General features: G+C 45.7%; 1 protein-coding gene across 1 annotated transcript in view; it reads left to right on the forward strand.

Moving 5' to 3' along the window:
• The window catches only part of TRANK1 (tetratricopeptide repeat and ankyrin repeat containing 1), a 97,452-nt gene that overhangs the window by 24,948 nt on the left and 55,789 nt on the right, over positions 1-16,715 (forward strand). The window contains exons 4-8 of the mRNA XM_053904040.1: positions 1,755-1,905; positions 4,844-4,962; positions 7,643-7,726; positions 7,973-8,111; positions 10,604-10,738. Coding sequence (XP_053760015.1) covers positions 1,755-1,905; positions 4,844-4,962; positions 7,643-7,726; positions 7,973-8,111; positions 10,604-10,738 — 628 coding nt within the window. The remainder of the gene's footprint in view (positions 1-1,754; positions 1,906-4,843; positions 4,963-7,642; positions 7,727-7,972; positions 8,112-10,603; positions 10,739-16,715) is intronic.

The following is a 16,715-nucleotide window of genomic DNA, read 5'->3' on the forward strand; positions in this document are numbered from 1 at the left end:
GTGGCTGCTTAGGTCTCAGAGTCGCTTCAAGGATTAAGGAGGTCTTGGTTCGAGTTGTTGGCACTCAGGACATAAGAGTTTGTGTTGTCTTCTCAGGGATCTGCATTTTGTGTACGGAACAGTGGGAAGGGGCGAGGGGTTTTGACCTGCATGTTCTCCACCCTCGAGGGAGGGATTTGCCTATTTCACCTTCAGCCTTTCCTTAAAAAATTTTTTTTAAACATCTGTTCATTTTTGAGACTGAGAGAGACGGAGTGGGAGCGGGGGGAGGGGCAGAGAGAGGCAGACACAGAATCCGAAGCAGGCTCCAGGCTCTGAGCTGTCAGCAGAGCCGGATGCGGGGCTCGAACGCATGAAGTGCGAGATTATGACCTGAGCTGAAATCGGATGCTTAACCGACTGAGCCACCCAGGCGCCCCTATACATTTTTAACAGAGTGGCAAAGTGTGGAGGCGGGACAGACAAAGGAGAGGGGTTTAGACGTCGGGGGGCTGCGGACTGTGGGAACGCACATGCACACACGTGGGGGAAACTCATGAGAGGGGAGAGAAGGGCTATCTCAGTAATGTTTAGCAGCGCTGGGCCGGCTCAGTGCCAATGTCCGTCTTCTTCATGGCCATAAAAATTCCCTGGGAGAGAAAATTTATGGCAGTCCTCATTTCTTAGACTTTCTGCTTTTACTCAGATCAGGGGAGCTCCAGGAAGGTTTCCTTCCACATCTTTTGAATCTCAAATGCCTTGGGCTCAAGATAATCCTTAGGCCGAAGTGCCATATTTTGGGGTGGCCTATTCTGAACCCCTTTCCTCTCCCCACCAAAATAAAAGATGAAAGAAACTAAAATCTGAGGAAGGGAAGGAAGCGGGGAATTCTGTATCCAGCTTACTGGGCTGGGCGAAAAAAACCCAGACATTCTCCCAACCCTTTTTTTCCTCGTCGTCATCTAATGACGTTTCAAATGAAGGTGAAAACAAATCAATAGTCAGAAATTTGGTGTTCAGTGGAATTTTTAAGTGCTTGCTTCTTGTGTGAACCCAGTTGCTGGGCACCTTTCGTCATCTTAGAATGTTGTCGTGATAGATCCTGGTGTGGATTCCTTTAGAGAATCAAAGAGGGGGAAGGCAATGGCATTTTGCTCCTACTCAAGGCACACCATTTTATGTAGGCAAAAGTCAGCCATTTTCCTCCAACAATCATTGTAATTTTCCTCTCCACAGAAATAAACAATTTTTGCCTCCGGTATGCAATGCCTATAACGTGGAGCTCGATATACCTCAACGCTTGTCATGACAACTTTTTTTTCCAGCCGTGTACCCGTGGAAGTCGTGTTGACTTTGATTGAAAGGAGCAGCGAACAAGTTCTGTGTTTACATGACAGTCTCATTCTTTTCTGGAACGCTGTCGTCGGAGGATTTTTTTTCATTCTCTTCTTGCCAGGGCTGTGATTTGTTGCGTGAATAACTAAGCCACACATGTACTTGGAAGCGGGCCCGCTTCCTTCGCTCTGTCCTACGTTAGATGCAGTAGAAGTCATGCGTTTGGAAATGATTGTTTTCTTGGCAGTTAAAAAATGACAGGAAAACTGTGGCACAGAACGTAACGTGGAAATCCTGTAGCCAGTGCTTGTTAGAAATCTGTGTTGACACAGAAGTGAAACCTCTCCAGCTCATTTCCCCATGTCATCAATCTTGCCTTTCCTTTTAGCAGCTGGTTAGAGGGATGGGTGAGTTACGGGTTTGCTTTTCTTCTGTCCCAGGGATACTACCGGGCTGGTTACTCCTTGCTGAGGTTGCTTCAGCCTTACGAAGCTGCTCGAATGTTTTTCGAGGGTCTGCGACTTCTCCAGGGCAGCCCGGACCAGATCCAGATTGCTGATTTCCTTGTGGGAGTCTTTACCACTATGGGCAGTAAGTTGGAACCACGGGAAATCTGCCTTTCCTCCTTCCTTCCTTCCTTCCTTCCTTCCTTCCTTCCTTCCTTCCTTCCTTCCCCTTCCTTCCTTCCTTCCTTCCTTCCTTCCTTCCTTCCTTCCTTCCCCTTCCTTCTTTCCTTCCTTCCTTCCTTCCTTCCTTCCTTCCTTCCTTCCTTCCCCTTCCTTCCTTCCTTCCTTCCTTCCTTCCTTCTTTCTCTCTTTCTTTCTTTCTTTCTTTCTTTCTTTCTTTCTTTCTCCCCCCTTTCTTTCTTTCTTTCTTTCTTTCTTTCTTTCTTTCTTTCTTTCTTTCTTTCTTTCTTTCTATGTCCTTGTTATTTTATTTGAATGGCTCCTGGAGAGATAATTCCAGGGGGTTTCTTTGTGGCTGATGTATGCAGTTTGAATGAAACTGATTTTCACATTAGAAAGCATTTTGGAAGTTGGGGTGGCTCAGGTTCTTGTAAAAACACCGAAATCGTTTTGCAGAAATCACTTAGAGCTCCGCCACTCTTGTTTCAGACTTCAGTTTTCTGTGTTGCTACTGAGAGATCTTTCCCTATTCATACTACTCGTTTTACGTGAGTTGTGCTCTTTCCTATGAGTTTTGCATGGATTTATCCCATACGTGGAGGCAATATTTTTGTTCGCTGTCAGAATAGCCTGGAAGGGCTGATGGAGGGTCCCACGGAAGCTGCCGCGGTGCCCGGCGTCTCGGCCGCTATGGTCAGTGACGCACGGGGGCTTTCTGCGTCACCGCCTTGAGTTATTACTCTCATGACCTGGCCCATGAGCCGGCTTTGTCAGTGGCCTGGATTAGACAAAGACAGAAAGCCGTAACACAATGTAATGTACTCCCTGCCAGTGACCACGGAACCTTTCTGTGTTTATCTTGGCGCAGTCTAAAAGTTCTGCCAATGACCAGCCCATTGTTTTCAAATATTGTGTTTGATCACATTTAAGACTGTACCCATTTAAGATGTGCCAGTGAAACAAATGCTTTGCCACTAAGAGACAAACTCAATCGTCACACGCGTCCCCATTCTAGAGATGTTAGGATGTGAAACACGGCACATGTTAGAACGGTGGGCAAATGGTCTTTGGCTTTCAGAGGTGGGGAAATAAATTCAACTGTGACAGAGCCACCTGTTCCCACTGGGAGTGTGGGAAAGCAGCTTGTGTGGTCTGTGGCCAGCATGCCACAGATTTTGGCAAGTTTGGCACAGATGGGGGGTGAGAGCCGCATCAGGCAGTGAGTGGGGGGTGGTTGGAGGTAGACACACAGCCACGTCCCCCAGCAGAGAAATGGAAGATGCCCAGATGAGTGCTGATGGGTCACAGCTTTCCAGGCACCCTTTCACTGCCGTGACGGAGCCTGTGTCCCATTCCTCTGAACCTGATGGCTTGGCCATTCCCCTTCGATCTCTCATGTCTTTTCTGCATCTTTGTAAAGTCACCGTTCGTTCTTGGCGACTGCTCCCCTAAGAAATCTGGACGGTTTCCATTCTGCTCCCATCCTGAGAGTGGCACGTCGTAGGACTGCGTAGGGCAACTCATCCCAGACTTTTATGCCAAAGGACTCCTGTTTGGAGGGTGAATGGATGCCCACGGCCCGATTTCTAAAATTTGAAAAATATGCCTATGGAAATTTTGTATCCTTTTGTGCAACATCTATTTATTTTGATAGTTACCTATCTGTGGAAATTGATAATTCTGGAGGAGGTGCGATGCTATTCTGGCACCTGCCTCGTCTCCTTGGATAATCTCACCCATGGGTTTGAGAAATGTGGCTTTTGGAGGATCATGAGATGCATTGGGCCACTAGGTTAGAAGAATGTGTGTTGAATAAGAGAGTTGGTGGATCTGGGTTCCCATCTCTGTTTTTGTCGTTAACTGGTTGCGTGATATGCCATGAAGCCTGGCCTCGTTTGTCTCTGTTTCTCATTGGTTGGGTGAGGATAATATTTGTCACATCTTTCTTTCTTTCTTTCTTTCTTTCTTTCTTTCTTTCTTTCTTTCTTTCTTTCCTTCTTTCTTTCTTTCTTTCTTCTTTTTTTTTAATAATTTCTTTATTTTTTAAATTTACATCCAAGTTAGTTAGCATCTAGTGCAACAATGATTTCGGGAGTATATTCCTTAATGCCCCTGACGCATTGAGCCCATTCTCCCTCCCACCACCCCTCCAGCAACCCTCTGTTTCTTCTCCATATTGAAGAGTCGCTTATGTTTTGTCCCCCTCCCTGTTATATTAGTTTTGCTTCCCTTCCCTTGGTTCATGTGTTTGGTATCTTAACGTGCCTCATATGATGTCACATCTTTCTTAAGGGAAGTGAGTTTTTTTTTTTTTAACTTTTTTGAGCTTCTATTTCTTCCTAAGTAGAGATAATAGGCAGTGCCTTGTCGGTATGTTTGAGGGATTAAATATTAGCACATATCACTGGGCTTCACATATAGAAGAGCTAAGTGAGTATTAGCTCACATTATACCGCTTAACCCTTGGGGCATTGAGTTTATAGGTGAACTTAAAATGATTGCTGCTTCAGTCAATTATATAGGACTTTTACTTTGCAAGTGCCTCTCTTTCTTTTTTATTTTTTAAAAAGTTTATTTATTTTGAGAGAGAGAGTGTGTGTGTGTGTGTGTGTGTGTATGTGTGAGCAGGGGAGGGGCAGAGAGAGAGGGGGAGAGAGAATCCCAGGTAGGCTCTTCACTGTCAGAGTGGGGCTTTAACCCACAAACCATGAGATCATGACTTGAGCCTAAGTCAAGAGTCGGAGGCTCAACTCACTGAGCCACCCTGGTGCCCGAGAATGCCTCTCGTTCTGATATCTTTAATTTACCACTTGTTTATGTGTGATCCTAAACGGAGGACCTTTTCCCAAATGTTCTAGACTCTGCCTGGGTTAAAATTTCTAAACTATGGAACTTTCTTTCAGGCGACCCCATTGTTTTGCAAAGTTTCTTGCCCTGTTTCGATCATATTTTTACTACTGGATTCTCAACAGAAGTGTGGCAATCTGTAATAGAAAAGTTGGCAAAGAAAGGATTATGGCACGTAAGTAAAAGGAGATGACTCTCTTGTGGGAAAAGCACATTCTCGATCAAACAGATTCTTTCTGCTGGCACTGGGGAGGGGGATTGTAATTTATTATTTGTTTATCTTGATGCCAAAATAACTTTTTAACTGACACATCATTAAAAATGGAAAGTCACTGAGGTATATTAACTAGCCAGTTTTTTTTTTTAAGATAGGAAACGTATTCAGAACACCTATAATAACATTAGCTAACGTGTATCACCCTCTCTCCTTGCCCTATGTCTCCATGGTTATCATAGAAGTGTAAAGTCCAGATGCCAATGGTAATATGGAATGAGGAAAATAAATTTTGGAATGTTCATCTTCATATAATCTTTTTTTAATGTTTACTTATTCATTTTGAGAGAGAGAGAGAGAGAGGGAGTACGCGAGCAGGGGAAGGGCAGCAAAGGAGGGAGAGAGAGAATCCCAAACAGACTCCACGCTATGACTCCCTCCCGATGTGGGGCTCGAACTCACAAACCGTGAGCTCATGACCTGGGCCAGAATCAAGGATCGGACACTTAACCAACCGAGCCATCCAGGCGCCCTCATGCAATCTCTTCTATATTGCATTTGCTAGTGTGGGCTCAGGAGACCTGCCTGTGCTGCCCCCAGCGCTTCTGTGTAGGCTTAAGGGACCGCTGCCCGCAGGTAGCAGTGAGGCTGCAGGAGCCGGCCCGAGGCGGGGAATCCGTGGAAGGGATTCCCGGTGCCCAGTGCACCCGCAGCCTGGGCTTTGGTGTGACACAGATGCCTCCTCGAATCATCATCTTCCACTTTCCGTTTTGGACCAATTGTTTCCCCTCTGGGCCTCATTTCCGCGTTTGTAAGTTTCAGGATATAAACTTACTCCCTCGGGGCTTTGGTGAAGTTTAGAAATACCGGAGCAAGAACGCCTAATAATAATATTAGCTAATGCTTGTCAGGGGCTTATGATGTGCCAGGCACTGAGCTAATGGAGCTTCATGGTAGCTGGCTGTGCTATGTGCCCAGTGCATCGTTGTCATTGATGGTGGCCTCTCCGTGCTCGTGAAAAGAGGCGGCCGAGGATGGGAGTTAGGTCAGGAAGGGCCTGCTGGGCTTTCTAAAGCCTGGCAGTCCAGAAAAGTCACTAAAAGCCAGGGCAAGCCATAAGGACTCTAGAGCCAGGCAGGGCGAATGACTTTAGAAGACAGAGTTCTTCAATTTTTAGAAAGCTCATGGATTCCACTGGAAATCTAATGAAATCTATGGGGTTCTCTTTGTATACATAGTTTCAGGGGGTTCATGGGACATCCCCTAAAATCCAGCCACGAGTTCTCTGAAACTCAGTCCCATATTCCAAGGTCTTGAGAAAGCAGGTAGGTAGGGAAGGGAAGGCCCAAGAAGGCAGCCCAAGGGGCAGGTGCACTTGGTCCAATACCCCAGCAGTGGGGCCCAGGTCATTTTCACATATTGGAAACAGAGACCAAAAAAAAAAAGCTGGGTCAGCAATCAGGATTGTCAGAACCCTGAGTATGTCATCTGAGATTGGGGCCTGTGTGTTCAGGGTGAGCAGTAAAGAGAGGGCAGCAGGCTGAAGGAACCTGGAAACAAGATGTGGCCATAGGCTCAGTCGCTGTGGTCCCCATGTCCACTGGGCATACACGAGGGAGACTGATGCGGAGCCCGGGTCCCCAGTCACGACCATACCAGAATCTGGAGCCCTCAGACCTGTTGGCACACCTGGATGATCTCAGGAGGGACCTCTCTGTGTGACCTAGGACAAATTGCTTAACCTTTCTGAGGGATTCAGTTTCTTCATTGACTCTAGATTGGGTCAGTGGTTCAACAACTGGCTGTCTGCGAGAAAAAGGCCTGATTTGTAGTGTTTGTCAATCTTTGTAGCATCAGTACTCCAGCCATGGCCAACCTGAAGCCACGAACAGGGCTACCGGGTGTGGAATTGGGGAGAGATGTGCAGCCAGCTGTCACTCGCTGATAGGGACCTTTCCAGCACGCTCTGCTCGCCGGGGTCTAACGGACCCCAAACACTTGGGGCTTATGAAACACCCGTGTGCTACAGAATTAATTGGGATGAGATGCTTGTAAAGGATGGGATTCCTCTGCTTGCTCGGCTTTCAGAATTTCGCAGAGAATCACTTTTTTACCCACTCTGCCCTCGGCAATGCTGCTTAACGTCAGCTGCTCCCGTCTGCAGCAGGCTTTGAGGAAATGTGGAGAGAGCTTAGCTGTCAGCAGGAGCAGGACATCGGCCGGACGGAAGGACTTCGATTATCATGGCTCAGGCTGTAAAGCTTGGCACGTAACTTAAAAAGAGCGACGGGGTTGGGGCGCCTGGGTGGCTCAGCTGGTTAAGCATCTGACTTCGGCTCAGGTCATGATCTCACAGTTCGTGAGTTCGAGCCTCGCATCAGGCTGTCTGCTGTCATCACAGAGCGCGCTTCATATCCTCTGTCCCCATCTCTCTCTGCCCCTCCCCCGGCTTGTGCTCGCTCTGTCTCTCTCTCAAAGACAAATAAACATTTAAAAAAGAGAGAGAGAGAGAGATAGGGCTGGAGGGTATTTTGTTTTGGTTTTTGCTTGTTTGTTTTCACCCCAAAGGTAACGTTTGTTCCAATAACCTACGTGGAGAGCATTATTATTCCAGGTTTTTCTCTTTCTCCCTTCTCACCAGTCGTTCCTACTTCTGTCAGCGAGAAAGGACCGGCTACCCCGAAATATCCATGTCCCAGAGTTATCACTGAAGAGTCTCTTTGAGGTGAGGTGGCTTCTTGAAACATACGGTTTTAAGTCAGGCCACTTGGGGCTTGTATTTGGGACCTCTGCTTGGATAAGGGGACTTCAGCTGCCTCACTGCATATCGGTTGTGTATAATGATCTCAGGCGTGGGCCACAGCGAATCTAGGTTTTGCTGATCCCAAATTTTATGAGTGAAGGGGTTTGACGTTTAATATTGATGTAGTGACTTCCATGATTCTTCCTTTGTGTTTTTCTTCCCCCCCAGAAATATGTCTTCATTGGGCTTTACGAGAATATGGAACAGGTGCCCAAGCTAGTGCAGTGGCTCGTCTCCATCGGTGCGAGTATCGAGACGATAGGACCATACCCTCTTCATGCCCTCATGCGGCTCTGTATCCAAGCAAGTGAGTGTTCTTCTGGTTCACCCCACCCAAGCCGCCCTCCCGGCTCTGAGCTCCGAGCTCTGCTGAATTTAGCCGCTTGAATTTAACCACCAGAATTTAGCCAGAATTTAGCCACTTGAAGGTGGAATGTTCAAACGATTTGAATATTCAAATGGTTTGATTATTCAGATGAATAAAGGCAGCAGGGAGATAGCATTGTTTGGTTTTGGTTTTAAAACGTTTTATTTTTTTTATTTTACAGAGAGAGAGGGTGCGAGCAGGGGGGAGAGGGGCAGAGGGAGAGACAGAGAGAGGGAGAGAGAGAATGCCAAGCAAGCTCCAGCCTGTGAGTACAGAGTCCGATGCGGGGCCCGAACTCACGAGCCGTGAGATCATGACCTGAGCCAAAGTCAAACGCTCAACTGACTGAGCCACCCGGGCTCCCCAGACAGCCTTGTTTTTATTTCGCCCGGGACCTAGTAGCTACAGGGGCCCAAGCTGAAAGGATTCTGTGTTCCTAGACAGATCCTGACAGCACAGGGGCGCTGAGACCCGAGGAGGGACCTTGGGACAGACAGCCTTTGCTGGGTGGAGCTCCCCGAGCCGCGGAAGGCACGTGTGGTCTTTCCCCTTGTTCGGGTTCATTTTGTCTCTAGCCGGAGAGTCGACCGCTTCAACACTCTTCAACACTGGCTGTTGTTGATAGCGTCTGCTGTGGTTCTTTTAAAGGACTCCGATTTTCATGGAATTCTTTTTTTTTTTTTTTTAAGTCTTCACCACTTGGCTATAGGAGTTCAATTTGAAAATATTTAAATTTTATCATTCACACACACACGCACACACGCACGCATACACAAGATAAAAGCTTGTTTTTCTTTTCCAAGCATGTACGGCACCAGAGTTAGACATTTACCCATACTGTTTTAGAGCCAGAAGAGGCAAGAGAATTGTCTAGACAGTCTTCCTCTTCTAGGCTGGATTGCCTTCCTGGGAATGAAGGAGTGAGGGGGGTGGGCAGGGCCTCCAAGATCTGGGCCCCCACTTTCCTTTAACCAGATTTCCATTTCATGTACTGTGGAGTCCATGAAATGTTTTATTCTTGCGCAGGGACGGGTGGATCAAACATTTAAAAGTAAAGTCTGACTAAAAGCAATTTGGTCCAATCCTCCCAGTTTTTTTAATTTTTACTTTTGATTTTTGAAGGGCAGAGTGGGAGAGAGAGAGAATCTTGAGCAGGTTCCACGCTCCGTGTGGAGTCCAGTTCTGGGCTCGATCCCACGACCGTGGGATCAGATCACGACCTGAGCTGAAAGCAAACGTCGGACGCTCGACTGACGGAGCCAACCGGGCGCCCCCAGTCCTCCCAGTTTTAAACTAGGAATCTGGAGCCCAGAGAAGTGTGCCTCTGGTTGTGAAAGTCATGATTCCCCGCTGTGTCTGCTCTTTACATTAGCTCCCATGGGTACAGGCACGTGTCAATACGATCAAGCATTCAAGGTTATCCCTGATTTGTTTCTCAGAGGAAAAGTCTGACGTGGTGACAAACCGTGTTCAAAGAGTTGGCAGAAGTGTGTGGCTTTCCTTGATCCCAGGAGCTCCAAGGAAGGAACTTGGGAAAATAACTTTTAACTATATGTCCTATCGGGGCTCCTGGGTGGCTCAGTCAGTTGAGCGTCCGACTCTTGACTTCAGCTCAGGTTATGATCTCACAGTCATGGGATCAAGCCCCACACCGGGCGCCCAGCTGAGCGCCCTTGAGCCTGCTTGAGATTCTCTCCCTCTCTTTCTGCCCCTCCCTTGCTTGCATGTGCGCTCATGCACATGCACTGTCTCTCGAAATAAATAAACATTAAAAAATATTAACAGTCTTGATTAACAGTCTTATTAACAGTATTGATTAGGGTAACCTTTTCGGATACTGACCTGCTTTCTGACACGGGCACCGTTGCCCTGCCTGGAGCCTCTTTACGACTAGTGTCTCCTAGGAGACAGCTGCCTCCTTGGCCAGAGAGCTGCTCTTGGCCAATCAGCCCCCCATTCTCTGGAGGTGCTCCCCCCTCAACCACACCCCCTCCCTAGAGGTGTTCTGGAGCTCTTGACTGACTGACACAAAGGTTAGCCCCTGCCTCCTCGTGGGTCAACACCGTGGTGCAGCTCACGCTGCAGAGCTCCCTGTGGGGTCAGGCTGAGGCCGACTCAGGGGAGACCACATCTCTGCTCGCCTCCTTCCCCTGCCCCGCCCTGCGTCCCTCACGCTCTTTCTCCTGAGCTCCCTGTCAACAACTCACACGTACAAGAACCCTGGTCTCGGGCTCTGCTGCTCGGAAATCTGGCTGAAGTTAGAACTCGTCCTTTTAGTTTACAAACTCTGTGTCTCCCATTCTCGTGGTGAGTGGCACACGTGTGTCGGAGTCCCCATTTGGCTCCCTCAGGACGGTACGTGTCGATGTGCTTTCAGATTGATTTTCTGTGTGTGGAAAATAACATCAGGAACTCATTTTAATTCCCTTCAGAGGAAAACCATCTTTTCAGGTGGTTGATGGACCACAAGCCCGAGTGGAAAGGCCGCATCAACCAGAAGGACGGGGATGGTTGCACCGTTCTCCACATCGTTGCCGCGGCTCACTACCCAGGATACCTCATCAAACGTAAGTGGCGACACCAGGCTGGAGGGGGTGCTGTGGGCTGGATGACCTCAGGCGTTAGAGAGCCTGACCACACGTTTTTACCCTTTTCCTCCTGGGATGGGCTGAAGAGGGCTAAACCTTTTGTCGACCTAAGCATGACTGGGAGGGCAGGCTATATGCAGGAAAGATGCGGGTCAAGGGAAGGAAGATGGGCTGGGGTCCCCATGCTCTTTTGGCTTCGATGGCTTCTGTGGGGTTGAATGTCTCCGGAATATGGGCCTCTGGCTGCCCTGTTCCTTCCCTCATCACACAGTTACTATAAGCGCTTTATTTTATGCCAGATCTACGCTAACGAGCCAGACCACAGAAGTGGTCCTGCTTCCTGGCCACTTAGAATCGAACGCGGGGATCGCATCCTCCATACCTGCCAAGGCCAGACAGGCCACGAGGAAGAGTGAGGCTGGTGCATGCAAGGATGAAGTTGGTTCTTTTTTTTTTTTAATGTACTTTTTTAATGTTTATTTTTGAGACAGAGACAGAGCACGAGCGAGGGAGGGCAGGGCAGAGAGACACACACACACACACACACAGAATCCGTAACAGGCTCCAGGCTCTGAGCTGTCAGCACAGAGCCCGACGCGGGGCTCGAACCCATGAACAGTGAGATCATGACCTGAGCCGAAGTCGGACGCTCAACCGACTGAGCCACCCAGGCGCCCCCTGGAAAGATGGATTTTTAAAAAAATAAGACAACTCAAGATTATAAAATGTCTGCTCAAAATTAAACGTGCCTGTGGACTAGACGCAGCCTGGAGGGCTCTGGTTGGGGACGTCCCGGGCACTTGTAGTCTTTTTTCCTCAACGTGTCCCAGGGAAGCCCAGCGAGGATTCTTTCTCTAATGTCATCCCCAAAGAACTGCGTCCCAGGAACCCACATCTGGGGAAACGGAGAAAGGGTGTGCTACAGATACTGTTTGGAGCTTTATCGAAATATAATTCAGGTGCCATATAATTCACCTGTTTCAAGGGTCCGATTCCCTGTTTTTAGCACATTCACAGTGTTATGCAACCATCACCACGATCGGTTAGAAAACATTCTCATCGTCTCCAAAAGAAACCGCGGATCCATCAGCAGTCATTTCCCATTTCTCCCTACCTCTCCAGCCCTAAGCAGCCACTAACCTACTTTCTGTGCCCGGGGACTTCCCTCTTCCGGACATCTCACACAAATGGAACCATACAGTCTCGTGACTGGCTTCTGTCACTGAGCATGCTCTCGATGTTCACCTTGTAGCATGTATCAGGACTTCATTCCTTATTATTGCCAAATAATACCCCGTTGTGTAGCTAAACCACATCTTATTTACCCATTCATCAGTGGATGGGCCCGTGTCTTGTTTCCACCCTTCGGCTATTACGAATAATGCTGCTATGAACGTTTGTGTATGTGTTTTTGTGTTGGAATATATTTCCATTTTTCTTAGGTAGATACCTAGGAGTGGTATTGCCAGACCATACGGTAACCATGTTGAATCCCTTCAGGAACTGCCAGACTGTTTTCCAAAGTGGCTACACCATTTTATACTCCCACCAGTAACGCACAAAAGTTCTCATTTTTCTAAATCCTTGCCGGCACTTGTTATTGTCTTTTTTGGTGTCCTGTGTATTTTACTACCTTCTTCTCTTGTCCAGATCCCGCCCTACACTTCCCCAGCCTCCCTTTCTCTTCTCTTTGTCTCTCTGCAGAAGGGGATCCCTCCCTTCTGTTCCTCTGCCGCCCATTGTATCTCTCCCAGTTTGCAGTCACGCACCTATGGTCCACCAATTTGTCCTGGTAGGTCCCTGGAGGCATCTCTGTCACTTTGCTACCCGGGGTCTTGCAGTTCAAAGTCCTTTGGACTCAACACTGCTGTGTTCGAGAGACGAGGGAACTTCGGATCCCCCTGCTTCTCCGCCATGTAGGATCACTTCCTATTTTAGTACCTTCTTAAAGGCAATGGTATCCTGGCAAATGTTTGACAAGTGGGTTCTTCAGAAGGAAAAGCCCTGAATTGTGGTGTTTGCCAATTTTCTTGGTGTAAATACACCAAGACTTGGTGCCCCGAGTTTTGTTTTTAATGTAACCTATTTATCGTAAGTTTATTTATTTTTTTTATAAGTATGTTTTTTTTTTAAATTTTTAAAATTTATTTATTTTTGAGACAGAGAGAGACAGAGCATGAATGGGGGAGGGTCAGAGAGAGGGAGACACAGAATCTGAAACAGGCTCCAGGCTCTGAGCTGTCAGCACAGAGCCCGACGCGGGGCTCGAACTCACGTACCGCAAGATTGTGACCTGGGCTGAAGTCAGCCGCCCAACCGACTGAGCCACCCAGTCGCCCCTATTTATTGTAAGTTTAAATGACTATGTTGATCAACCATCTTGTAGCATTTCTAGACATTCGACTACTGGCCCTTGTGGACTAGGGTGATCTGGTTCCAGCTAATGATAATTACCCTGGTAATTTATGGTTAACGTCTGTGTCTCCAATCACTGTGCTCTCCTTACACATCCCTACTCTGAAAATGCCCCCCCCCCCCAAAAGTATTTCCAGACAGGACTTTTCAGTTTGCAAAGAAACGCAGCTCCAAGTCTCCTGAAATCCAGGTGGTTTGTGCAATGTGGGGTATTTTACATGCATGGAGCGCCTCGGGTGCCAACTCTCTGCATTGATAACTTGGCAAGCATTTCCTTTCCTGGGACTTATACAAGGACTGTCCAGTACAAGCATAATGAGAGCCACATATAACATTTTAAATTTTCTGGTAGTCATATGAAAAAGTAAAGGCAAAATAAGTGAAACTAATTTTCATCATGTATGTTATTTAACCCATCTATCCGATGTGCGTTATCCAATAGATGTTATTTAGCCCATCCAATATATGTTTATATATATTTCCCTATGTATTTAGCCAATATGTATAGCCTATATATATATAGGCCAGTATACTTAGCCTATCCAATAGATGTTATTTAGCCCATCCAATATATGCTTATATATATTTCCCTATGTATTTAGCCAATATGTATAGCCTATATATATATAGGCCAGTATATTTAGCCTATCCAATAGATGTTATTTAGCCCATCCAATATATGTTTATATATATTTAGCCTATGTATTTAGCCAATATATATAGCCTATATATATATAAGCCAGTATATTTAGCTTATCCAATATATGTTATTTAGCCCATCTATCCAGCATATGATCGCTCACATCTCGGTGCAGACTAGCCACATCTCAAGTGCTCAGTAGCCATCTGTGCCTCACGGCTGCCATATGGAACGGCACAACTTTATACTGTTTCTTACAAAGGCACAAACCTTCGGACTTTCTGCAACATGGGAGAATAAGCACGTGAAGTAAAGAGAGGCTCCTTTCTCCATGCAGGTGTAAACATGGGCTGTCCCCCGGGCATTGACAAATGAGGCTTCACTACTCTCGCAGGATGCTTCTCTTTTTCATCAAAGAAGCTTTTTTTTTTTAAATCTTCAATTTCAACTAATTTTAAACATACAGAAAAGAGGCAAAAATAGTTCAGAGAGTTTCTGTATACCCTCCCCCAGCTTCCCTTAATCTTAGCATGTTACGTGTCAGAGTTTGATCGTCAAAATCAAGAAGTTAATTTTGACAGAATGCTATCAACATACACAGACCTCATACGAATTTCACCCCTGTTTTCATGAATGCCCTTTTTCCGTTCGGAGACCTGTACCTCACTTCCTTGTCGGGGTTCCCTAGTATTCTCCAGTCTTTGACAGTTCCTCGGGCTTCTGTTACCTTGACCCTTTTGAAGAGTACTGGTCAGTCGTTTTGTAGATGATCTATCAGTTTGAGTTTGTTTGATGCTTTCTCATCATTGGAATAAAGTCAGGCATTTTTGGTAAGAATTCTACGGAAATAATTTTGTGTTCTTCTCAGCGTTATATCCAAGAGTTCGTGATGGCAGTATGTCCTGTGACGTTAGCCTTGATTGGCTGGTTAAGTTGTGACCTGTGGGACTTCTCCATTGTGAAGTTACCATCTTTCCTTTCATAGTTGTTAAATACCTTGTAGGAGATAGTGTGAACTCTCCAAATACCGTCTATGCAAGTACTGTTTCCCTTTATACTTTTGCACACTAATTTTAGTATCCATTGGTGGATCTTGTCAGCATCGACTATTACTGTGACCTTTGGTTAATGTTGATTTTTAATTTTCTTCTTTCCTTCTACATTTATTACTTGGGATTGTTTTGCTATGAAGAGCTACTCTTCGATATATGTATGTATGTATGTATGTATGTATGTGTATTTTAATATGGACTCATGGATATTTATTCTATGGGATAAAATCTAATTCTAATACTATCATTATTTATTTTGTTGCCCAAGTTGTTCCAGCTGTGGCCATGAGGCACTCTTTCCTTCGGATTGGCTTCTGTGTTCCTTTGATGAGCCCTATCATACCTCTGATTGCAGACCAACACCACGGTCATTTAGCCTTTTAAAATTTGTGACCGCTCTCTTCTACAATATATTTACTTATGTGCTCACTTTTATGAGTTTCAGACCTGCTATCCCATGCCTCTTTGAGAAACACATCCACTAACTAGATTTATGTTTGTTTTATGTTCATTTTATGTTCGTCTGTGTTCAGTTCTTTTTGTCTTCAACTTTATGGCATCCAGTCAAGATATTAAGTTCTTTTCCTCCCCACCCTATTCACTGTAGGTATGCAGCTCATTTGTAGTACCCCGAGGATTATTTTTTCAGTGTTTGCATTTCATTCTAGGGTTCTTCTCATGTCCTGATTGGTTTTGTTTATGTTTTGGTATGTGAAAGGCACATATGTGAAACATTATTATGGTTCTAGGAGTCTGAACTTTACAAAAAGATATACTCAGAGAAGGGTCATTTCCTACTCCTCTCTTGACACCCTCAGTTCCCAATTCCCCCCTGCTTTCTGCCCCTCTCCCATCCGCTCCCTGTAAGCGATCAGTTTCTTTTATATCAGGCCTATTTTTTCTGGATTCCCTTTGCAGTGATGGGCAGATACACGTGTATTTTCTTACATCTCCTTTTTTACATGGAGGGTCCCCTTCTACAGATACTGTTTGGCACCTGGCTTTTTTTTTTTCCATTAACAGTTATGTCCTGAAGGTCACCCCATATCATAAGTGCATATTTAGTTCTGTTAGATATCGTCAGATTTCCATCTGGAAGGACAGTGTCAGTTTGCACAACTACCTGCCATGTATGCGTCTTTCCCCACAGATTCACCAACAGAATTTGTTGTCGGATTTCTAAATTTCTTCTGGTCTGAGAGGTAAAACTTGGTATCTCAAGGTTGTTTACCTTCTAATTATGTATGAGTTTGGATGTTGAAAAATACATTTGAGAACCATTTATATACACACACGCACACACACACACACACACACACATATACACACACATACTTTTTTTTTTGGTGAGTTATATGTTCATGTCTGTTTCCCCTTTTTCCATAGAAGTTTTGGTCTTTTGCCCTCAATTTTTAAGAATTCTTTGTTCATTAGCTCTTTGTCTATGGTATAAGTTATGAATTTTTTTCTCCCAGTTTTTCAGTTGTCTTCTGCCTTCTTTTTTTTTGTCATGCAAATTTGATTCTTTTTATGTAGTCAAATTTATTGATCTATTGATTTATTGCTTCTGTATTTGGCGTCAGAGTTAGAAAATCTTTACCTGCATCAAAGTTAAAGACTTCTGTTTTTTTCTAGTACCTGTATGGTTTCTTTCTTTTTTTTTTAAGTTTTTTTTCTATTTATTTGAGAGAGAGATAGAGCATGAGCGGGGGAAGGTCAGAATGAGAGGGAGAGAGAATCCACACTCTTAGCATGGAGCACAACGCGAGGCTCAGTCCCACCACCATGAAATCATGACCTGAGCTGAAATCAAGAGTCAGATGCTTAACTGGCTGAGCCAGCCAGGTGC

Source organism: Panthera pardus, unplaced genomic scaffold, assembly GCF_024362965.1.
Source record: "Panthera pardus isolate Hobbes unplaced genomic scaffold, ASM2436296v1 HiC_scaffold_16, whole genome shotgun sequence".
Taxonomy (NCBI): Eukaryota; Metazoa; Chordata; class Mammalia; order Carnivora; family Felidae; genus Panthera; species Panthera pardus.